The sequence below is a fragment of the Chiroxiphia lanceolata genome, chromosome 11 (assembly GCF_009829145.1).
Source record: "Chiroxiphia lanceolata isolate bChiLan1 chromosome 11, bChiLan1.pri, whole genome shotgun sequence".
NCBI classification, from domain to species: Eukaryota; Metazoa; Chordata; class Aves; order Passeriformes; family Pipridae; genus Chiroxiphia; species Chiroxiphia lanceolata.
In genome coordinates this window covers 16,535,524-16,557,828 of record NC_045647.1, presented here as the reverse complement: position 1 = coordinate 16,557,828, position 22,305 = coordinate 16,535,524, and the positions used below count along the sequence as shown (strand labels likewise).

Sequence of the window (22,305 nt, the reverse complement as noted above, 5' to 3'; positions counted from 1 at the left end):
GCACTCTCAGAGAGCACAGACCCCTCTGGGAGCAGCGATGCCCCAGCATGTGGACCACTGGGGTAGGTGGCTTGGGCCAGTGCAGTGATGCTGAGGGACAGGACTGGCCTGGACCAGGCAAGGAGATGGAGGCTCCTTTGCTACCAGCACAGCCAGCATACCCAGGAGTCTTCAGCCCACCTGTACTTGTCTGTGGGCAGCACAGTCTGCAGGCCAAGGCAGGCACTGCCACGCTGTCCCTGGGGAGGTTGCTGTTGTCTGGGAGCACCAAGTGTGGAAGGTGCCCAGCAAATGGCCTTCCCCACCACGCTCTGCCACAGGTGCGGGTCTTCACCTTCTCCGTCGGGCAGCACAACTATGATGTGACCCCGCTGCAGTGGATGGCCTGTGCCAACAAAGGTGAGCGGGGCTGGCACCCAACAGCCACAGGGTGCAGGGTGCGGGGCTCACCCCTCTGCTCCAGTGCGTGATGCTTCTGGCAAAACACTGGCTGCAGCCCTGGAGGGGTGGACAGCAGGACAGCCAGACTGCTGGACTGCAGACAGCTGGATCTCCAGCTGCCTTCCTCTTTCTTTTCCAAGGTTACTACTTTGAAATCCCTTCCATCGGCGCCATCCGCATCAACACACAGGTATGGGGAGTGGGCAGGCGGGCAGGGGGCAGGCAGGCAGAGCTGCCCTCCGGGGTGCCTTGCCTGGGGGCAAGTTCAGGCAGCCCCAGCCCCACTGTGGAGAGCCCAAAGGCTGGCAGTGAGCGTGGCAGCGAGCTGGGGAGCCGAGCCGAGCCCTCAGCCAGGCCCTGTGCTATTGAAATAAGTAATTCATCTTCTGCAGCTCCCCACGGACCTGCTGCCTTTTGAGTGACTAATTATGAAACATCAGGCGTTAATCAGCACAGAGCAGAGCTGAGCGTGGGCAGGGCCAGCCCCAGACGCAGCCCCCTCAGCAGAGCCAGTTGTGTCTGTCCCACACCCCATCCCACTGCCCCTTTCCTGCCCCTTTTCTTTATGGGATGCACACGAGGTGCCACGGTGGGCAGGTGGTGAGGGTCCCCAGGCAGGGCAGCCCTCAGGGCAGGGTTGGCATTGTGGCACGAGGGCTGCCTCCCTGCCCAGAGGTCTGCCTTGCCAAGGTGGGCCAGGTTAAGGGAAACCTGCCCCAGCAGAAAATCCCAAAAGGCTGGTGGAGACAGCAGCCATGTGGTCAAGACGTGAGGGAGCAAGCCCAGCCCCAGGGATGGCTGGGAGATGGGGGGCTCTGGCTGGCACTACCTGGGGAGCTCCTGCCCTGCCTGTGCACAGCTGATGACAAGCAACCCCTTGTTTGCATCATGATGGGCCTGTTGAGGTCCCAGCTGGAGCCAATACCCCCGGGTTTGGTAGCTTCTGAGCCCCCTCCCCTAGGTCAGCCTGCAGCTGGGGGCCTCACCAAGCACCCTACTGATAACCCCTGGGGTGTGCACAGGGAAAAGGTGTCACTGCATTGGAGCAAGGAGACGTTTGGCCCCCACGTCATCCTTTCCCTTGCCCTGTGTCCCTGCAGGAGTACCTGGATGTGCTGGGCAGACCCATGGTCCTGGCTGGGAACAGAGCCAAGCAGGTTCAGTGGACTAACGTCTACCAGGATGCTCTGGTAAGGACCCCCACCCTGGGGTGCAGGGAGGGACCTCCAGGGTCCTGCACAGCCCCCAGGTATATGTGGGTGAGGACATCAGCTCTGGAGTCTCACAGAGAACATGCCCCCGTCTCCCTTGTCAGGGGGGCAACCCCCCTCTGCTGCCACCTGGGTCCTGAGGCTGGTGAGGGGACATGGGACACCCTTCTGTGCTTGTGCAGGGGCTGGGACTGGTGGTGACGGGCACACTGCCGGTGTTCAACCTGACCGAGGACAGCAGTGACAGGAAGGTAGGAGGCTGTGGCTGCCACCACCCTGGCAGCACTGGGACACCTGGTGCAGGGCTGCTGCAGGGTGGGGAAGGTGCCCCGGTGCTGGGTGCATGGCTGTGGTGCAGGGGGCACTGACACCCTTGAGGTGCTGCCTGCTCTGCACCCCCTCTCTAGGGTGAGACTGGGGGTGACTGCCATCCCTGTGACCCAAAATGGCCTTGGTTAGCTCTCCCGGTTCAGTGGGGACAGCTGGCAGCTCCAAGACCGTGGGGAGTGCAGTGTCCCTTGAGGGGCTGCTGGGGGGCTGGCACATCCCACCCTGTGCCCCTGCAGTATCCAAATCTGACCCACACAACCCCAGAGGGAGAAGATGTTCATCCTCCTGTTTCCCTGTCCCCTTGCTGGAGGTGGCAGGTGACAGCCCTGCTGTCACCCACCTCCCTCCCTGCGCTTCCTTGCAGAACCAGCTCATCCTGGGCGTGATGGGGATCGATGTGGCTCTCAACGACATCAAGAGGCTGACCCCGCGATACAACGTGCGTGGAGGCCCCTTCCCCTCTGTCCCTGTCCTGCACTGCCCAATCCTGGTGTGGAATCCCTCTGATGGAAGCCCCAGGCTGTGCCCCCAGCACCCCAAAACACCTCCAACAGCACTGGCAGTAGCAGGGTGTAGGAGCCAGGAGTGCAGGCAGGGACCGGGACAGGCAGATGAGCAGGAATCGTAGCTGGGTGATGCTCTGGGACCCAGAGCACTGCCAAAAGTCTTGCAAGGTCAGCAGGGAATAAACCTTACTGGCCTGGGGAAGGGGGCAGTGGGAGAAATCCAGAGCCAAAATCTCACCCCAGGAGTGAGAGATTCCATTGGCCTGAGAATAGAAAGAGATGGATAGAATAGGCTGAGCTCCAGGGTTGACACTGGGCGAGCTCTGCCTGCAGAGGTGAGGGTGATCACACCAGCATGGCATGGCACAGCACAGCATGCCATGCCACAGAGCCGACTGACCAGCCTCATCCCTCCTCCTGTCCTCTCACAGCTGGGGGCAAATGGTTACGTCTTCGCCATCGACCTGAATGGCTACGTCCTGCTGCACCCCAACCTGCAGCCCCAGGTGAGGAGAGGCCCCCTGAGGGACACATGGCTTCCCAGGGTCCTTAGGAGCTAATTGTGGGGTTTGTGATGAGTTTGTCTGGACTCAGCAGCAGTTGTGGGAGCCCTGAGCCCTTCCCTGGCTCTCCCTTTCTGCCTGCAGATCATCAATTTCCGTGAGCCGGTGACACTGGACTTCCTGGACGCTGAGCTGGAGGATGAAAACAAGGAGGAGGTGAGCAGACCAGGGGCAGCTTTTGGGGTACAGGTTGGCTCCCCAGTCTGTGGTTGCAAAGGGCGCTCAGCCCCTCCAACCTGCCCTAAGGAGTGCCTCATCCTAAGGGCCCTGGCAAACAGTGGGGACAGCAGCTGGGTCACTGTCGCCTGGGTGCCAGCATGATGACCCTCCAGGCTGCTCAGCCATGCACCCCACGGGTCCTCAGTGCCACCTCACTGGCGTGGGTGCCCACAGGCACTGCTCTGTGGCCCTCAGTTGCCTCCTCTGTATCCCCCAGATCCGGAGAAGCATGATTGATGGGAATGACGGGCAGAGGTTCATCAAGACCCTCATCAAGTCTGTGGACGAGGTAATGCTACAGGGGAAGGGGTCATAGCCAAAGCTGCTGCTGTGCTGAGTGCCCAGCCCCAGTGGCAGGCTGTGTTGGGTTGTGTCTGGCACTGGGCTCAGAGCCAGGGCCCTGTGTCACCGTGCCAGCAGGTCCTGGCACCACGCAGGCCTGACTGGCTCCCTCTGACCCACAGCAATACATCGACGAGGTGTTCCGGACCTACACGTGGGCTCCCATCAAAAGCACCAACTACAGGTGGGTGTCGCTGCCAGTGCACCCACACTGCCCTACTCCAGCTGGACCCACACCAGCACAGGGCTGGGGGCTTGTGCTTGCGGCTCCCAACAGCCCTGAGGCCACCAGGGACTTGTCCCGTGGGCTGCCGGGTTGCAAATGCGCGGTCACATCATTGCACACAGTGCTGGAGGGCACTCCCAAAAGTGCTGCCTGGCACTGTGGAGCTGGAACCCAGTCCTCAGGGCTCTAGACAGGCTGTGTGCCTGGTGTGCAAGAGGCTGGACAAGGAATACCCGTGCCACCACCTGCCTACCCAGCCAGGGGTTCACACGGGTCCCTGCCTGCTCTAGGGTGGGTGACAGTGACAGGTGTCCACCCTGCAGCACAGTCAGTGGCCACAGAGGCAGAAGAGAGCAAAGCTCTGCATTTATCACCCAGTTTGCACCAGTTTGGCCCAGCAGATGTGTAAGAAAAACCCCAGTATCATCATTTCTGTGCTGTGCAGCTCACATTCCCTTCATCCTGTGAGGAGCCATGTGGTCCTGCTGTTGCCCACTGTACCCTCCTCCTCCTCACCACCACCCAGCTCAGGAGGAGCTGGCAAGGGTGACAGCCACCTTCCAATGCTGCCAGGTGTCCCCCATGCAGCTCTAGTCCTGTCCCCCATGGTGTCACCCCTCTGGAATTAAGTGGCACAGTGCAGGAGGGGACAATAGCACGGGGTGACACAACTGTGGCCAGGGCTGCAGGTTCATCTGTAGGGCAGAAGGTGCTGCTAGGGGCCCTGCACTCCCATGGCTCTGTTCTGTGACAAGGGTGTTCCCTGAGTTTCCCTGGGATACTATCAACATGGAACAGAAAAAAGTCACCACTCTCCTCCTGACACCTGTGGTTTGGGGTGCCATCACCTCTGATGTGCTTTCTGGGGGGCCACCACCTCTGCCATGCTTGCTGCAGTGCTCAGACCATGCTGCCCAGTGCAGACAGGACGAGCTGGACGGGTATTTGGGGGACAAAGTCCAAATCCCAGTGGCTCTGGTGCAGGTGTGACATCCGATGAAAGTCAGGAATGTGGCCCTCACCAGCTTATCCCTGGCAACACCTGGCACAAACACTGTCACCAAAGGCCACCGGCCGCTGCAGCTGCCACTGAAGAGCCCAGTTCCCTCCGTCAGCTTGTCCTGTGGATTCAGCAGCTCCAGCACCACTTCCTGCCACCTCCTTTCCCAGCACTGTCCCACACCGCCAGACTCCTGGCTGGTGGGCCCCTCTCCTTCCTGGCTCACCTGACTCCAGGTGCCTGCATAATGGTTGTCATTGGTTTCTCCTCTCTGGGAAGGTTTTGTCCCTTCTTTCGAGGGCTGTGTCTCTTCCTGCCTTCCTCCCTCACAGGGGTGTCGTGTTCCTCTTCCGCATGCATCTCCCTTGGTTCGCGGGCTGGCACATCCTGCCCATCTAACTCTGGCTGGACAGGCATGCCACCTTCTGTGCTCAGGGGTGCCCTCAGGATGGCCCTGGGTGCCACCAGGATGACCCTACGTGTTCTGGGAATGGCCATGGGTGCTCTGGGGATGAACTTGGCTACCCCAGGATGGCAGTAGGTGTGCTGGGGGTGACCCTGGGAGCCACCGGTCCTGTGTGCTCCTGGGTCCCCCGGGACAACCCTGGGTGCTGTGGAGATGACCCTGGATGCCCCAGAACAGTGCTGGCTGCAGTTCCCAGAGAAAAGGATTGAGCAGGCTGTGCAAGAGGCCAGTGGGGCTGCTGCCTGCCATCAGCTGGGATGAGCTGCTGCCAGGAGGTGCCAGGCAGGGACTGGGAGCTGGCCAAGGATTCTGAGTGGCTCTAAAGCCTTACACTACGTGTCTGCTCTCCCTCTCCACAGCCTGGGGCTGGTTCTGCCTCCCTACAGCACCTACTACATCCAGGCCAACCTCAGCGACCAGATCCTGCAAGTGAAGTGTAAGTAGCCCCTGGCTCTCCCCACTGCCCTCTTGCACCCCCGCTCACCCCACACCAGCCCGCGGCTGTCAGGGGGAGAAACACGAAGCAAAGACTTGTGAAAAGAGATAGGGATCACTGTGAGAGGCAAAAAAAAAGAGCAGAGTTAGAAATAAGAGAGGCGTGAGTGGAGGTGAGCGCACAGAGGGAAAGCGAGCTGCCTGCCTGGGGTGCCCCGGGGTGCCAGGGTTTGGTCCTTTTGCTTTGCACCCCAAAACCCCAGCCCTGGGCTGCAGGCAGGCGCTGCCGGCGCAGGCAGGGATGTGCTGCCTGTTCGCCTCCTGGGGATGAGGGAGGACGCTGTAGCAGCCAGTTAATTTGTGAGCCTGGGAAAGTTTGCATGGATCTCTTTAATTTCCTTTGGTTTATTACGATTCTTTGGTTTTGGTTTAAGCCATTTATTCTTTCTATGAGTTCGGTTTCGGTTAGTTTCAGTTTTTGTTTGGAATTAATCTGTGTACGTGTGTGTTAGCCTGGCCCCCCCTTTCTCTCTCTTTCTCTCTCCCCTGACCCCCAAGCCTTTTTCCCACCTCAGGTCCACACTGCTCCCAGGGACCCTCTCCCCCATGGGAGAACCCGACCCTTGCCCTCTCCCCTCCAGTTCCCCCTGTTTCTCCCCCTCAGCCACCCCGGTGGCTCGACCCCAGCCCTGCTCCAGATCCAGCCCCTGCCACCCCCTCCATCCATGGGCAGGAGCCCCATGTCCCTGCAGGGACGAGGCCAGGCTGTCCCCATCCCCGGGAGGGGGGATCCCCCCATCCTCCCCAGCTCTGCCCACTGTGCCGTGCATGCCCCCTCAGTGAGGACATTTTGATATCAAGACTGTTGCAACTGTTTGCTACTGACTCTCATTTTCCTTTGGAGTATTGAATATATATCTATATATTTCTCTAGTTATATCTTTGCATTTTTTTTGTTCTTATTTCACCGTGGCCTTTTCTTTTCCTTCTGTTACTGGGTTTTTCTTTTGTTTTCTTCATGTCGTTTTTTGCAAGAGGTTTCCTTTTGGTATGATTATGATACACAATATTTTTATTCAAACGTCGATTGAATAAAATATTGTTTGTGCCCCCCTTCCCCCTTTCCACCCAACCCCTTTTTTTTTTGTTTGTTGTTTTTTTGTTTGTTGTTTTTCTTGCTTTCTCTCTATGGTGGATTCACACAGTACCAAACATCAAAATGAAGGGCAAGTATTTTCAGTCTCAGACCACTCACCTTCACCACCCCGTCCCCTGCCCCGTGTCCAGTCCCCCCCAGCCCCCTGCTTGCCCATCTCCCTGCCCGTTTGCCACGCCGAACCTGCAAACCGCCACCAACTCGCCCTTCCTCCTTCTCCTTCTCCTCCTCCTCCTCCTCTCCTCCAGTTCCCCCTTTATTTGAAAGCAACATGTCTTGTTCTGTTCATGAGAGCTTTGTCACGAAAATCCCCACTCCCTCCCTGCGCATCACTCCCAAACCTGGTTCGATCTTGTCCCAGAGCCGATCTCGTATGAAACTGCCGTTTTCGATCCACGAGGTTTTTTTGTAGCTAGTTGGATGCCCTGCTCTTCCTCCCCCACTGCAGCCCCTTCTTGCTCCTCTTCCCCCGCTCGTCTCCTCCAGCTCCTTCTCCCCCTCTCCCGGCTCCTCTGCTTCCTCCTCCCTAAGACAACTCAACCTGAAAGGGATAGGGCTGTGCAGGGTGAGGGGGGTTGTGGGGTGGGTGCCCAAAGGTGGCAGGGACAAAGGGCAGCTGGGGAACCCAGTCCTCCACTGCCATCACCCTCTGGGACAGGGTTTTTTGGGGCAGTCCTCCAAGCAGAAACCCTCTGTGGAGGTGGGGATGGGACCACCCTGGGGCAATGCTGCCCAGCTGCATAGGTGACAGCAAGCCTGGCCCCGTGGGGACACGGGGTGGCTGAGCCCAGGGGTGCTGCACTGCTTGCCCCCACGGCTGCTCAGTGGCCATCCCCCCTGCCCTGGGGCCCAGCATGGCATGAAGCCCCTGGCAGCCGCAGTGTCTTGGTACTGTCTGTGCCCTTGGGAGCAGCCAAGTTTGATCCCAAAGTCCCACGGAGGCAGGCGAGGGTGCCTTGGGCCAGTACCACCTGCAACACGGGCAGGATTTGGCCCATGTCCCTGCAATGTGAGGCTGGACCCACAGCTCCCCCACAGCCCCATGGTGGGCCAGGGGACACTCAACACACACGGTCCCCGGGGGACCCGCCGCTGTGCTCTGTCCCACATGCAGTGCCCGCCGGCAGCCTGCCCGGCAGGACCCGCTCCTGGCACGGGCAGGGGGATGGCTGTGGGATCCACAGCAGCGCAGGGAGGGACACGGGGGACAGGGTCAGGCGGGCAGGACAGCGGGAGGTGGAAGTGTCAACCTCAGCCCTGTTCTATCAGCCTTGAGTTGCCTCCTCCCGGCGCCCCTGTGATGGCAATGCTGATGGACCAAGTACGAGTGTTTTGTACTCCTTTCCTTCTCCTCCTCCTCTTCCTCTCATCGGCTTGTACCCAGCCCCTGCCTACAGCCCTCGGAGAGCAACAGTCCAACCTCTGGCTGTGCCGTGCAATGCACCAGGAGCCGGCGGGAGGGCGAGGGGGTGGCGGTGCCCGCCAGGGGGGGATGTTGTCCCCGGGATGTCCCATAGCACCCCTCGATGCACCCCCTAACCCGGCTCGCCCCCACGAGCTGAGCCCCGCATCCGCTGCCCCTCTACCGAGGGCACTCCCAGGAGCCCCCCCCAAACCTGCTGGGCTGCACCCCTCTGTTAGAGCAGAGCGCGCTGGCGGGCGAGCGGGCATCCCGTCCCCGTTGGGGTCCCACCGCCCCGGGGAGGGAGGGGCACCGGTGCCTGGCGGTGGAGCCCATTAGCGCATTGCACGGCCCTGAGCAGGGCGGGAGCCTCTGGTTGGACTGTCCTCGGCAAGGTTCCCCTCTGGCCATGTCGATGCCTGAAAACTCCTTTATTTTTTTTTTCTCCCGACAACCGAGTGTTCTGGTGATCCTCCTCGGCCAGGAGCGCAGCATGTGGTTCCCTGCCCTTGCCCACCACCCCTTCCCCGAGAGAGAGACGTCCCCCCCCGCCCTCCCAAACATGCATATATATACATGTGCGCACATATATATATGTGTGTGTGTCTGTGTGTCCCTGCGTACACGCCACCGGCCGCGCGTACGCGACCGCGCGCCTCCAGCCCGCGACCGAGCAAATTCGAGCCGAGATGGGCAAACCTCTCCTGATTTGGCTATAACCTTCCTTCCCGTGCGGTGCCAGCAACAGCAGAACGGCCTTTTCCTTCCTCTCTTGTTACTAAAAGCAGCAAATGCCTTTTTTTTTTTTTTTCCGATTCCCTCCCCCCTCTCTCTCTCTGTCCGTCTCTCTCCCTCCTGGCCCCCCGGCGTCCCCTTCCCCTGCTCCCCGCCGGATAACCTTCCCTTTCTGTTGCAGATTTTGAATACCTGCTGCCCAACAGCTTTGAGTCGGAGGGACATGTGTTCATTGCTCCCAGGTAGCTTTGCGTGTGCGCTTGCCGAGGTGTGCATCCGCCCCGGCCCCGCTGCCGACCCCACCATCGCCCCCCCATCCTCGCCTCATCGTGCCTTGTCCCCCCTCCCCGTGCCCCGTGGCTGTGTGTGTCGTGTGCCCGCTCGGCCGAGGGGGCTGCGCCGGGACCCCGGCCCCGCTCCGCCACCCGGTTGCATCCCACACAGTATATATGCACCCGGTGCGGCCCGACCTCTGCGCGTGCATATATAGGTATAGTTTCTGAAAATCCCTGCCGAGCGAGGGGCCGGCGGTGGCATCATACAGTCGTGCTGGCTGCGGGGTGGGGAGGAGAAGGAAGGGTAGGTTTAAGCTCAAATTTGGGATGCCCAGGGGGTTTCAGGAGGCTGCCGGCCACAAGGTGGGAATGAGGACGTGAGGACAGTGTAGTGGCCACGGGACAGGCAGATCTGTCCCCTCCCCTGGGCCATGCCACCCAGTCTTGTTACATAACAGGAATGAAGCGCCATCCCTCTGCGAGGTGCTGGGGGAGCCCCATGGCTCGCCAGCACCATGCCCTTCCCGCTGTGCAATCTCTGACAGCCCTAATTAACATCACAAGTTCGTCACCTCTCTACTGATAGGTCATTATAGCCTCTAACTGCCCTGTTAGGGGATGTTTTGTTATTGCAGCTCTTGGAGACTGCAGCAGGTTGAGGTACATCGAGGCCACCTGTGGGTACCCCCCACCCTCCCGGCCCACAGCAGGCATCGCTCACTTACATGAACTCTGGGCAGACCAGCCCAAAATGTACAGTTATTGTGTAGTCCCGGGTTTTTGTGGAGTGCTTGGTCCCCAGGCCATGCATGGGGCAGTGGAGGTGAGGTCCAGGACACATGGGAGCCAAAGCAGAGTATAAATGAGAAACAGGAAAACCCTGTTATTGAAAAATTGGCCTGTAAGGGGTTGGATAGGGAGGTGATGCCCGAGGCCCAGGAGTGGGTCTGCAGCCCGACTCTCCTGCTCAGGCTGCAGTGATGAGGTCAGTGTCGGGCATGGGGCTCTGTGGTTGGTGCAGCTGGAGAGGAAGGCAGGCTGTGAAAGTCAAGGTCCCACAAGAAAAGTCGGTGCCCCCAAAGCAGCTCCATGAGCCCCCTTCCTGCGGTGGGTGCCAGCCCAGCAGGGGCAGGTGGCAGGGAGGAGCCATGTGCTGGGGGGTGCCCAGCACCCAGGGCGACTGTATGACCTGCCGTTGGCACTGCCGTGCCCACGGGCCACTGGAAATTTTCAGAAACCGTATATCCCCATCCCCGTGGGTGTGTGAGTACCTGTACCTGTGCGTGTCGGTGTAGATATTTAGGTGGCTGCTCCCCCTGACCAGGGGTCGAGGGGCCTGGCTGGGCTGGCCAGGGTGCCCCAGGTTTTTCAGCTGCCCCCTGGGCATGGTCCCTGCCACCCTCTGCTCCAACACTTGTCCTCTTAATGAGGTTTTTGTCAGAATCAGGAGCTTGGCAGAGGGGCCATGAGGTGGGGGGGGCCCAGAGCACCCCAGCACTGTTCGCAGCCACACTGCTGAGCAAGGGAGACTCTTGGCACCCTGGTCAGAGCCTCATGGTGACCAACAGGTTACAGCTGTGCCTGGTGTTGGTGGGGCTGGGACTCTGCACTCAGGATGTCCTAGACTGGAGCAGGGACACAGCAGCCCCCATGGTGCCCATCCCAGGAGGGGCTTGGGGCCAGCAATACCCGTGGGCGAGCACCCATCTCCACCTGCCAGGGCTCACCCAGCACCCAACCATCTGTGCAAAGGGTGCAGGTACAGCTGTCAGCGCCTGCCTGGTGCTGCCAGTGCAGCTGTAGAGTCTCCCAAGGCAAACCCCTGCTCACACCCACAATGGAGCCCCCACTCCCCGGGGTGCCGCAGGAGCAGGGCAGGGTGGGCACAGTGGTGCCTGTCTGGCCCCACAGGTAAGTACAGTGTCAGAGGCACCCAGTCCCACCAGTAGCCCTACTGGTATGGGGAGAGATGGACTCAGTGTTGTACCACTCCAGGCAAACTGGGATCCATCAATCCTGGCCCTGGCAGAGGTGGTGGCACCTCAGTGCCCGTGGCAGTGACGGAGCTGGTGGCTGGTGTGACGCTGCACTGGTGGCACTGCAGGCAGCGGGGACTGGGTGCCGGGCAGTCTGCAGAGATGCCCAGAGCCGGCTGCCCTGGTGGGGTGACACTCACAGCACAGGTGGCACGTCACCACCATGGTGTCCCTGGCAAGCCCCAGTGCTGGCAGCACGGCCAGCACCCACCCCCCTGTCCCTGGGGGAGAACTGACCTTGCCTTTTCCATCCCCACAAACTACAAACCTTGTCCCCCAAACCCCAGAGAGTATTGCAAAGACCTCGACTTGTCGGATAACAACACCGAGTTCCTGGAAAACTTTATTGCCCTCATGGAAAAGGTGACCCCAGACTCCAAGCAGTGTGAGTAACCGGGATGACTGGTGGGGAGGCTGCTGGGGGATTGGAGGTGGATGGCGATTCAGAGGGAGATGGGGCACGGGGTGAACTATACTGGGGCTGGGGTCCTGGGAGCTGCTGCAGGGGAGATGTCGGGGCAGAGCAAGGGGCATGGGTGGCCCCCATGTGGCCAGCCCTCACCTCCTCCTGCTCTCTATCTTCCTCTCAAGGCGACAACTTCCTCCTGCACAACCTGATCCTGGACACAGGCATCACACAGCAGCTGGTGGACCAGGTCTGGAAGAACCAGGACCTCAACACGTATGTGCAAAGGAGGTGGCCTGGGATGGGCAGCACTCTCTTGGAGCAAAGGAGGATTAGGATGGGCTGTGTAGGTAGGGACAGAGCAAAACCCCACTGATGCCGGGCCTACCCGGCCCCTCTCCTTGCAGGTACAGCCTCTTGGCTGTCTTCGCAGCCACTGATGGGGGCATCACCCGTGTCTTCCCTAACAAGTGAGTGTCCAGCCCGTGCGGTGACTTGTCTGCTCCTGCTGGGCAGTGACAGTGACAGTCATGGCTGTGGCTGCTCCCACCCAGGGCTGCAGATGACTGGGAGGAGGAACCAGAGCCCTTCAACGCCAGCTTCTACCGAAGGAGTCTGGACAACAAGGGCTACATCTTCAAGCCACCCTACCGGGATGGTGGGTGCCAGCTTGGGACAGCGAGGGGTGACACAGGCTACCAGGGGCTGGCTCCATGCATCCCCTGATGCAACCCCTGCCTTCCACAGCCGGCTACCGAGGGCTCGACCTGGAGAACAACACCATTGGGATCCTGGTGAGCACCGCCGTGGAGCTCAGCATCAAGGGCAAGACTCTGAAGCCAGCAGGTAGGCAGGGGGCTGGGTGCCCTGTCGTCAGGCTGGGGGGGTCCTCGTAACCCCTCCAGCACCAGGGCTCACCCTGTCTCCCCACTGCCCCAGTGGTGGGGGTGAAGCTGGACCTGGAGGCCTGGGCTGAGAAGTTCAAAGTGCTGGCGAGCAACCGGACGGACCGTGACCAGCTGGGCACCCGCCGAGTATGTCCTGGGGCTGGCACAGCACGGGAATGGGGATGGGGGCAGGATGGGGGGAGCTCTGCTTGTTGGTGAGCACTGTTGGGACATGGTGCCTGTGGTTGCACTGGGTGTGTTCCTCCCGCACAGCCCTGCCCGTCACCCTGCTCGGGGCACCTGTCCCCAGCCCCTGGGGACACCACCCCGCGTGTCCCCTTCTGGCCAGGAGGACAGCTCTGGGGTGATGACCATCCTGCTAACCTGTCCCTCTGCCCTGGTTTCGGTTGACAGTGCGACCCCTCGACCAGCTGTGAGATGGACTGTGAGGCCAACAACAAGGTGGGTGGTGGGCAGGGGTGGGGGCAGCTGGTGGGGGAGTAGAGGGTGACTGAGAGGGCTCCCTGTCCCCTGCTCACCCTGCCTGGGCACCCACCCTGTCCCCTGTTGCTCTTGGAGCTCAGCCAGCCCCTGACCCACCTTTCAGCGATGAAGCCCCAGGGCTTGCCCTGTGAACTGTGGACGCCCCCTGAGAGGGCTGTGAAACCCCCCAGGGTGGTGGTGTCTCCTGCTCCCTGCACCCAACACAGATGCTTCTGGCACCGAGATGCTTCTGAGCAGCCCCCAGGCTTGGGGACACTGTGCTGGGCCCCCTGCCTGACAGCCCATTGCCCCCCACCCTGCCTGTCCTGCCTTGCCCTGGGCATGACGGGTGGATGACACTGCCCTCCTTCCCCAGGACCTCATCTGTGTCCTCATTGACGATGGGGGCTTCCTGGTGCTCTCCAACCAGGAGGACCACTGGTACCAGGTGAGCAGTGCCCGCAGCTCTCCTGAGCATGGGATGCCAGTGGGAGCTGAGACCTCTGAGCTCGTGCCACAGGTGGTGTGACACAGCCCCACTCGAGTCCCCACCGGGGGAGACCCACATCGACATAGTGTTTGGATGCAGACTCAGTGTCCCCATCCCAGGTGGGCAAGTTCTTCAGCGAAGTGGATGCCAACCTGATGTCTGCCCTCTACAACAACTCCTTCTACACCCGTAAGGAGTCCTATGACTTCCAGTCCGTCTGTGCCCCGGAGGCCCCAAGCAACACAGGCGCTGCACCCCGCGGTGTCTTCGTGGTGAGCACCCACAGGGCTGGTGGCTTCCAGGTGGTCTGTGATCTGGGGGGCCCATGAATGTGTCCCCAGTGCCCTGCATGGGGACCTGCTGGCGATTGCCCTCTTCTTTGCCCACAGCCCACCGTGGCTGATCTCCTGAGCCTCGCCTGGTGGACTTCGGCTGCAGCCTGGTGAGTCCTGCCATGTCTCCTTTCCAGGGGCCATTTCCACTGGGGGGTGACACAGGGGTGTCCTTGGGGTTGGGACAGCTGATGTGGCCATGCTTTCCTTCCCCAGGTCCCTCTTCCAGCAGTTCCTGTACGGCCTCACCTACAGCAGCTGGTTCCAGACGGGTGAGTCCCCAGGGAGACCTGGGCTGGGGGTGGGCAGGGGCCATGGCAGGGGTGCGTGGTGGGGGAGGTTGGTGGCCCCTGTCCCATGGCACTGTGCTGGCACAGAGGAGGTGGCAGGGGACGGCATGGAGGCCAGGGAGACGAGCTGCATCATGAAGCAGACGCAGTACTACTTCAGCACCGTCAACGCCACCTACAACGCCATCATCGACTGCGGCAACTGCTCCAGGTGGGTCCGTCCCCGTGGTCCCACCCCCTGGTCAGGGCTGGGGACATCCCCCAGCCTGCCTTGCCAGGACCCCTGCCCACATGGGGGCCATAGGAGATGCCATGCAGCAGTTGAGGGGACTGTGGTACCTGGATGGGGGGACAGAGAACAGCAGTAGTGTCCCCATGGGCTGGGGGTGCTGATGTCCCCAGGGCTCCTCCACACGGACATGGACCCTGAAAGCCCATCAGAGTCCCTGGGCAGCCCCATGACATGGGGATGGGGAGGGATGTGGAGATGGGAATGGGGACAGGGATGAGGTTGAGGACAGGGATGGGGATGAGGTAGGGGACAGGGATGAGGTTGAGGACAGGGATGGGGATGAGGTAGGGGACAGGGATGAGGTTGGGAACAGGGATGGGGAAGAGGATGAGGACAGGAGTGAAACTGTGGCTGGCTCAGCCTCCCCAGAGCCATGTGCTGGCAGGGCTGGCACTGGGGACTGGGAGAGATCAGGGCACAGAGTAACAGGGGTCCCCACTGCCATTGCACCCCCAGGCTTTTCCATGCACAGAGACTGGCTAACACCAACCTGCTCTTTGTGGTGGCTGACAAGCCCCTCTGCAGCCAGTGTGAGTCTGTCAAGCTGATGCAGGCAGAGGTAAGAGGTATCCTTTGGAGGCTGCGTCCCACCGGGGTGTCATGGCAGAGGGATTGGGGGACACGTGGTCCACAGGGCAGGCAGGGAGCTGTGGGGTTTGGTGGAGGTGGAGGGAGGTGGCCTGTGACCAGAGAGGCTGGAGGTGGCCGCAGGGTGCCCCATAAGCCCTTACTGCTGTGTCCCTGGTGGTTTCCTTGACCTGCAAAGCCCCCCCGAGGGACCCCAACCAGTGTGAGCTGGTGGACAGGCCCCGCTACCGGAAAGGCCCCCACATCTGCTTCGACTACAATGCAACAGTACGTGGGGTGCGGGGGGGAGCGGAGCTGGGGGGTCCCCTGGGAAGAGATGGGAGCAGGGGGTGCCCTCTGGGTTGGGGGGTATAGCCATGGGGCGTCCCCAAGGGAGCAAAGCTGTGGGGTGCTCCTATAGGGGAAATTTGGGCAGCGGGTTTCCCCTGAGCAGGGGACTGGAGCCATGAGGGGACCGCAGGGGAGCAGAGCAGGGTTCACCCCTGGGGGGAGATGGAGGGGTGAGTGCCCCCACAGTGGGGGAGCAGAGCCATGGAGTGTCCCCCTGAGGGGAACAGAGCCATGAGGGGATGCTGGGGGTGCAGCGCTGTGGGGGCACCCCCCTGACGGGGGTTTGGAGCCCTGGGAGGACCCAGGGTGGGGGTTCAGGAGCCTTGGGGTGCCCTCTGGGGAGATCAGAGCTATGAAGGGTCCTTAGGAGAGCAATGCCGTGGGGTGCCCTCCTGGGGGGAGAGCAGAGCCATGGGGGTCCCAAGGAGAGCAACACCGTGGGTTGTTTGTGAGCGGTGGGGGCTATGCCACAGGGACCCTAGAGCAGGAGGTGTAGCCAGGGTGCAGGGGGGTGGTGAGTTCCCCTTCTAGGGCAGTGGGTGCCCCTGTGGTGCCGAGGCACTGCTGGGGGTGCCCCATGGCCCCCCTCTCTTTGCCCGCCCAGGAAGATACCTCAGACTGCGGCCGAGGGGCTTCCTTCGCCCCCTCCGTGGGGGTCCTGCTCTCCCTGCAGCTGCTGCTCCTCTACTCCAGCACCAGCCGGCACCCGCTGCCTCCGGCCGCCTGCCTTTAGCCCCCTGGCCGCCCCCGCCAGCTCTCTTTTCTTTCAACTTCCATCTCCATCCCCCTCCCCGGCCCGGTGGGGCGGGAGCGACGTCCCCTCCTCTGCCTCGGGGACCCCCGCGATGCCGCCCCGCTCTCCACACCGGCCGCAGCCAAAGAAGAGTCGGGGTGCGGGCAGGGGCTCCCTGTCAGAGCGGGGACCGGGCAGGGGCTCCCCGGCAGAGCGGGGACCGGGACGGTGTCCCGGCGTCGCGCCCTCCCGGCCGCTCGCACTCGGAAAAGTGGCGTCGGAGCCCTCCGCCCGCGACCCCCCCAGTCCACCTCGCCTATTTTTTTAGCCTGAAGATTTTAAAGCAGATCTTTCTACATCGAGTTTCCAACATTTTCACCTGGAGACAGGCGGGGTTTATTGTCAGCAACGAGTACAACCTAAGCAAAAAAAAAAAAAAAAAAGAAAAAAGGGGGTGGGGGGTGAAAGGAGAAAAAAAGGAAAAAAAAAAAAAGAAAAAAGGACTTGACTTGACTGTGCGGGTCAGTAGTATTTGTTCCAACGGTACCGGCCCCCGGGTGTGTGGGGCAGCTCCAGCATCCCTGCGGGCTGGGGCTGAGAGCAGGCAGGGGCAAGGCCGGGGGCAGTGGCACAATGGAGCCCTGGTCCCTGCACTTGGCTCAGCTATTCTTGGGCACAGATGTTGGGGTGAAAAGGAGGGGGGGAAATATTTTTTGTTTCTTTTCCGTTCTGCAGATCACTGTGAATCCTGCCCGCCCAGCCCTGTACCCCCCAGCCCTGCCCTGCCCCCCTCACCCTGCCAGAGGGACGTGCTGCTCCCCTGGGGGACATGGATAAGCTCCCGAGTGGGTCACACCACATGCCCCGCAGCGGGACATGCAGCACGTCCCCGAGTGCCAAGTGGAGCGGGAGGTGCCACATATCCCCAGAAGGGACGTGCCAGGGCCCCCTGCCCGTCCCTCGGGTCACCATCCATGGCGAGGGGAGCAGCCCCCGGGTGCTGCGGGGGCCCTGACTGGGGGGCACGCAGTGCTGGGGGGGCGGGAGGGGCTGGGGCTCGCACCGGGGAGCTCAGGCGGGGATGTTTTGTCCCCCCCCAGTCAAAATGCTGGGTGCCAAGGAGGGGACGAGGTAGCTGCTCAGCTCTGGCACCCCACTAACCCATCCAGAAGAGGTGCTGCAGGGCTGGGGGCGTCCAGCACAGGGTGCCCGGCTGTGACAGCCCGGGATGCCGCAGTGCAGGGGGTGCCAGACCCACCACCCGTGCCCCCCACTGCCCCCGGCAGTGCTGGGGGTCCCTGCCCGGGCAGGCAGCCCTGGGGACCCTCACCCCCCCCGGGCCACCCCGCTCAGAGCCACCCCATCAACCGGGTCCAGGGGAGCCCCCTCGGCACGGCCACCCCGGGGGGGCTTGGGAGGGTGCCAAGCGCTAATTAGTGCTGGGGGTTAATTAATGGTCATTCTGCTTGTAGCTTTTTCAGTGTGTGTTTGGTTACTGTCTCTGGGAACCGTGTTTGAACAGATGGCTCTGTGTTACCGGGAGTGTGTGTACTTCTGTAGTCTAGTTAGGTGCTCTGCCAGAAAACCACCACTATACATACCTATAAATATATACATATATAGTCTATTTTAAGTTAAAAACCAATGAGACGAAGGAGTGGCGTGGCCCCGGGCCCCCCCATCCTGCCGGGGTTGCGTCCTGCCCTGTCCCTGCCCAAAAGCTTCTCTCTGCTCATTCAAAGGCGTTGGGTTTTTAAATTTATTTTCTTTATTTTATTTTTATTTCTCTGGGTTTCGATTTTTTTTTTTGTACAGAAGAGTTGGAAAACTTAAAAAAAAAAAAGAACAAAAAAACCAACAAAAAGACAATTTGTAAGATATCGTGCGTGTGACTCCTTGTAAAATATTTTCAAATGGTTTATTACAGAGACTCAGTTATTAAATAATGTTCATATTTTCACTTCACAGGTGGTGGCTGCATCATTGCCTGGGGGGGGGTGGGCACGGCCGGGGGGGGCACAACATGTGGGGTGGCACAGGATATTTGGGAGGCTGCTGCCTTTGCAAGTGCTGCACCTCTGTGAGGCTGACGGGCAGGGATTTGGGCACAGGCAGGGGTGCAGCAGAGCTGTGGGTTCGCAGAGCCCCACACGCTGCACAGGAGGGGCTGGGGGGCAGCAGAGGCTCAGCCTCTTCCCAACCCCCCTCAGGCTCCCCCATCTCCCTGTGTCCCCTCAGGACTGTGTTGCCCCTTCCCCAAATCCCCATGTCCACTCTCCCCACTCCACGTCCCCTTTTGTCTGTGTCCCCACAGCCCTGTCCCATGGGTTCAATGTCCCCGAGTGCCCCCTGTGCGCAGCCCACCCGTGTCCATGTCCCTTCTTCCCAGGGTTTGTGCCCCCCGTGTCCACCTCTCCATGACCGTCCCCCTCACGGCCCCATAACCGTGTTCTGCCACCCAGACAGACACCCACCCCCATGTCCCCCGTGTCCATGTGTCCCCAGCTGTTTGTCCCATGTCCCTCTGTGTCCATGTCCTCCCCGTTTGTCCCACATGCCCCCGGGCCGTTTGTCCCGTGTCCCCTGATGTCCGTGTCACCCCCATGTCAATGTCCACTCGTGTCCGTGTCCCTCCTGCATCCACGTGCTTCCCAGCCGTTTGTCCCGTGCCCCACTGTGTCCATGTCGCTCCCGTGTCCGTATCCTCCCGGCGGTTTGTCCCGTGCCCCTCGTGTCCACGTCCCTCTGTGTCCATGACCCCCCCTCGTTTACGCGTCTTCACGGCCGATTATCTCGTGTACCCCGATGTCTGCGTCACCCCTCATGTCCGTGCCCCCCCCCCGTGTCCATGTCCCCCCCGTGTCCATGTCCCTCCCGTGTCCATGTCCCTCGTGTCACCCCACTATGTCCATATCCCCGCCGTGTCCATATCCCTCTCATGTCCGTGTCCCCCCCACTATCTCCGTGTCCCCCTCTCGTTCTGGGACTACAAATCCCGACGTGCCCCGCGACGCCCCGGCCCAGCCCCCGCGGCGCGGCCCCGCCCCGGCGCGCGCACCCCCGCGCAGGCGCAGCCGCGCTGTTTGTCCGCGCCCGGCCTGTCCCAGCAGCGGGGCCGAGCGCGGCCCGGCCCGGGCGGAGCGGCGGCGGCGGCACCGGCAGCGGCACCGGGAGGGCGCGGGGGGGAGGCGGGCGGGGTGGGGGGGGGGCCGGACAGCCCCCGCGGGGCCGCCCCGTCCCGCCCGCGGGGCCGAAGATGCGGCGGTACCTGCCGGTGGCCCGGCAGCACTTTCTGGCGGCACTGGCCGGCACCAGCGTGGTGGTGAAGTCGCTGAGCGCGGCCGCGGTGCTGCTGTACCTGCTCTCCTTCGGGCTGGACACGGCCTACGGGCTGGCGGTGACGCCGGGCTACCTGCTGCCCCCCAACTTCTGGGTGTTGGACGCTGCTGACGCACGGGCTTGGTGGAGCAGCGCGCCTGGGGGCTGGCGGCAGCGCTGGCCACGCTGGGGGCGGCGGGGCGGCTGCTGGAGCCCCTCTGGGGAGCCCTGGAGCTTCTCGTCTTCTTCGCCGTGGTGAACATCTCCGTGGGGCTCCTGGCGGCCCTCGCCTACTTCCTCACCTACGTGGCCTCCTTCCATCTCGACTACCTGTTCGCCGTGCGCATCCACGGCGGGCTGGGCTTCCTCGGCGGGGTCCTGGTGGCCCTCAAGCAGACGATGGGGGACAGCACCGTGCTGAAGGTGCCTCAGGTCAGGATGAAGGCTGTCCCCATGCTCCTGCTCCTCCTCCTGGCTCTGCTGCGGCTCGCTGCCCTCGTCGAGAGCAATGTACTGGCCTCGTACGGCTTCGGGCTCCTCTCCAGCTGGGTCTATCTCCGCTTCTACCAGCGGCACAGTAGAGGCCGCGGAGACATGTCTGACCACTTCGCCTTCGCCACTTTCTTCCCCGAGATCCTGCAGCCCGTGGTGGGTCTGGTGGCCAACCTGGTGCACGGCGTCCTGGTGAAGGTGAGGGTGTGCCGCAAGACCGTCAAGCGCTACGACGTGGGCGCCCCGTCCTCCATCACCATCAGCCTGCCGGGCACGGACCCCCAGGACGCTGAGAGGAGAAGGTACTGCCCGCCCTGCTGCCGTGGGGATCGTGTGTTGAGGGACAGCGAGGGTCGGGTTAAAATCCGAACAAGGAGGAGGGGGCAGGTTTAGGTGCAGGTTGCTAAGCAGGGACCGTCTGCATGGGGGCTACCCTGCCACGGAGGTGGTGAGGAGCATTTCACGGAGCTGGTGGGATATTATCCTGCTCTTCAAGATGTGGAGCAGTGGGGAGATGCTGGGGAAGGGCCAGACGGGGTTTGGGGTCCCTGCAGAAGGAAGGGGCACAGCCTGGGGAGGTGCCAGCCCCGGCTCACAGCAGTCTTGCACCCCCCCGGCACAGGGGGAAGGCAGTGAGTCAGCCCACGCCCCAGCCCTCCTGCACATCCGGCATTGGCCCTCCTGACTCCTAGCAGGAGGGTTTGGACAAGGCGTTGGCATTCCTTTTTCCCTGCCCTGTTTTATGCCTCTATTCCCCATTCCCAGAGCAGCCCGTGTGCTCCCCGACAGCCTCCGAGCGCACCACGTGGCGCAAAAAACTCGTGTGTGTAGTCTGGGAGCCCGTGTGAGTGTCTGTGGAGCAGTCCTGTGCGCTCCGGGTCGTCCCCGGTGCTGCTGAATCCACCCTTTCCTGCTGGGAAGGAGCCAGGGCCGGGCTCGCACAGTGCCCCATAGGGTAGAGCCGTCAGCCCCTGCCGTGCCCCTTGGACCCGAGGTTAACCAGGTGTGCCCTTGCCCCACAGGCAGCTGGCCCTGAAGGCTCTGAACGAGCGGCTGAAGCGCGTGGAGGACCAGTCGGCCTGGCCCAGCATGGAGGATGAGGAGGAGGAGGCAGCGGCGGCCAAAGCTGACACCCCCCTGCTGCCCGACCCCGGCGTGGCTGGCAAGAGCCCCGGCCAGGAGTCCAACCTCATCAGCTTCCAGGATGCCCCGGCCCAGCTGTGACCGGCCCCCTTCCCGCCCTGTCTCCCTTGGAGAGCTGCCTAATCCCCTTGTATCCCGAACGGCTGGGAGCGGGGACTCCTCCCGTGGCACAGGCAGGGGGACACCTCATTCCAGCAACGCTTTGCTGCTGCTCGCGGCCAGCACCAGGCACCCGGGACGGGTACACTGCCGCCACCGCGAGGACAGGGATTGCTGGAGCCGCTCCCCTCGGCGCGGGCCAGGCCATGGAGTCAGCAGTCAGCGGGGGCTATCCCGGGACAGGGACACGGGGCTGATCCCCACCCCAACGCCGCTGCGCTCGCCCTTGTGGGATAGAAGTCAGCTTTTCCTCTGTGCCAGGGCTTGGCCAGAGCACTCAACACTTATTTCCTCCCTTCTGAAGGTAGTTTTGTCCTGAACTGAGGGAATGGGAAGGCTGGTGGGTTTCTTTTCCAGATGTCTTTCCCATGGGGAGCCTCCCACCACCCTGGCAGGAGTTTGCTGGGACCAGTGAGAAGTTGGGCAGGGAGGACAGGCCACTGGTCAGGAAGGGGCCACCCAGCCCCTCACAGCAGTGGTCCAGCACTGCCAGCTCCAGGCTTTCTGCAGTGGGGATTCTCTGCTCCTCCCTCTCCTGCCCCCCTCCCCCTGCGAGGAGCCAGTGCCCTTGGCTGCTCCCTGGCTAATCCGTTTGTCAGATTACACTAGAAGCTGGAATTAAATTTTTATGGCGGGGCTCTCGCTGCTTCCTCCAGCAGCAGGTTTTCTTTCCTGCAGGTAGAATATGGGCTCCCCCCTTCTCTTTCCCTCCCTCTGTGTTGGTGTTTTTTTTTTTTTCCTGAATGGAGAGGATGCTCCCTGTGACAGCCTCCTCACAGCTCCTGATCCAGCGGGCAATTCCCAGCCCGGGATGCAGGTCAGCGGTGTCGTGATTATTTTTTTAAAGGACCACACGAGAAGGTTTTGTCAAACGGGAAGAACACGGACATTTGGGTATCAATAAAGAGTTCTTTGAAAGAGTTGGCTCCTGCAGCAGAGCACTGGCAGGGCAGGGGGCCCGGCCCAGAGCAGCCCCCGAGGCTCTTGCCAGGAGCCTGGGCAGGGGTTTTCTTCCCAGG

General features: G+C 61.7%; 2 protein-coding genes across 6 annotated transcripts in view; both read left to right on the top strand.

Moving 5' to 3' along the window:
* Positions 1 to 18,139, top strand: part of CACNA2D2 (calcium voltage-gated channel auxiliary subunit alpha2delta 2) — a 238,463-nt gene extending 220,324 nt beyond the window's left edge. For 3 of the 5 annotated variants that reach the window (XM_032699030.1, XM_032699029.1, XM_032699027.1), the window contains 27 exons: positions 321 to 399; positions 582 to 631; positions 1,542 to 1,631; positions 1,835 to 1,903; positions 2,347 to 2,421; positions 2,920 to 2,994; positions 3,136 to 3,207; positions 3,488 to 3,559; positions 3,735 to 3,796; positions 5,664 to 5,740; positions 6,945 to 6,965; positions 9,214 to 9,274; positions 11,631 to 11,728; positions 11,935 to 12,025; positions 12,157 to 12,219; positions 12,304 to 12,407; positions 12,497 to 12,595; positions 12,689 to 12,783; positions 13,051 to 13,098; positions 13,496 to 13,567; positions 13,729 to 13,881; positions 13,999 to 14,051; positions 14,158 to 14,213; positions 14,319 to 14,442; positions 14,980 to 15,089; positions 15,290 to 15,378; positions 16,046 to 18,139. In XM_032699030.1, the coding sequence (XP_032554921.1) occupies positions 321 to 399; positions 582 to 631; positions 1,542 to 1,631; positions 1,835 to 1,903; positions 2,347 to 2,421; positions 2,920 to 2,994; positions 3,136 to 3,207; positions 3,488 to 3,559; positions 3,735 to 3,796; positions 5,664 to 5,740; positions 6,945 to 6,965; positions 9,214 to 9,274; positions 11,631 to 11,728; positions 11,935 to 12,025; positions 12,157 to 12,219; positions 12,304 to 12,407; positions 12,497 to 12,595; positions 12,689 to 12,783; positions 13,051 to 13,098; positions 13,496 to 13,567; positions 13,729 to 13,881; positions 13,999 to 14,051; positions 14,158 to 14,213; positions 14,319 to 14,442; positions 14,980 to 15,089; positions 15,290 to 15,378; positions 16,046 to 16,174 (2,187 nt within the window). In that variant the 3' untranslated portion in view covers positions 16,175 to 18,139. The remainder of the gene's footprint in view (positions 1 to 320; positions 400 to 581; positions 632 to 1,541; positions 1,632 to 1,834; positions 1,904 to 2,346; positions 2,422 to 2,919; positions 2,995 to 3,135; positions 3,208 to 3,487; positions 3,560 to 3,734; positions 3,797 to 5,663; positions 5,741 to 6,944; positions 6,966 to 9,213; positions 9,275 to 11,630; positions 11,729 to 11,934; positions 12,026 to 12,156; positions 12,220 to 12,303; positions 12,408 to 12,496; positions 12,596 to 12,688; positions 12,784 to 13,050; positions 13,099 to 13,495; positions 13,568 to 13,728; positions 13,882 to 13,998; positions 14,052 to 14,157; positions 14,214 to 14,318; positions 14,443 to 14,979; positions 15,090 to 15,289; positions 15,379 to 16,045) is intronic. The other 2 variants (XM_032699026.1, XM_032699028.1) reach the window with 1 other exon arrangement.
* A 1,234-nt stretch (positions 18,140 to 19,373) lies between these two features.
* On the top strand, positions 19,374 to 22,206 carry TMEM115 (transmembrane protein 115). Its single transcript, XM_032699391.1, is given in 4 exon segments — positions 19,374 to 19,610; positions 19,612 to 19,629; positions 19,631 to 20,286; positions 21,007 to 22,206. Coding segments are annotated over 4 exon segments (1,056 nt in total). The 5' UTR covers positions 19,374 to 19,430; the 3' UTR covers positions 21,209 to 22,206.
* Positions 22,207 to 22,305: the final 99 nt, after the last annotated feature.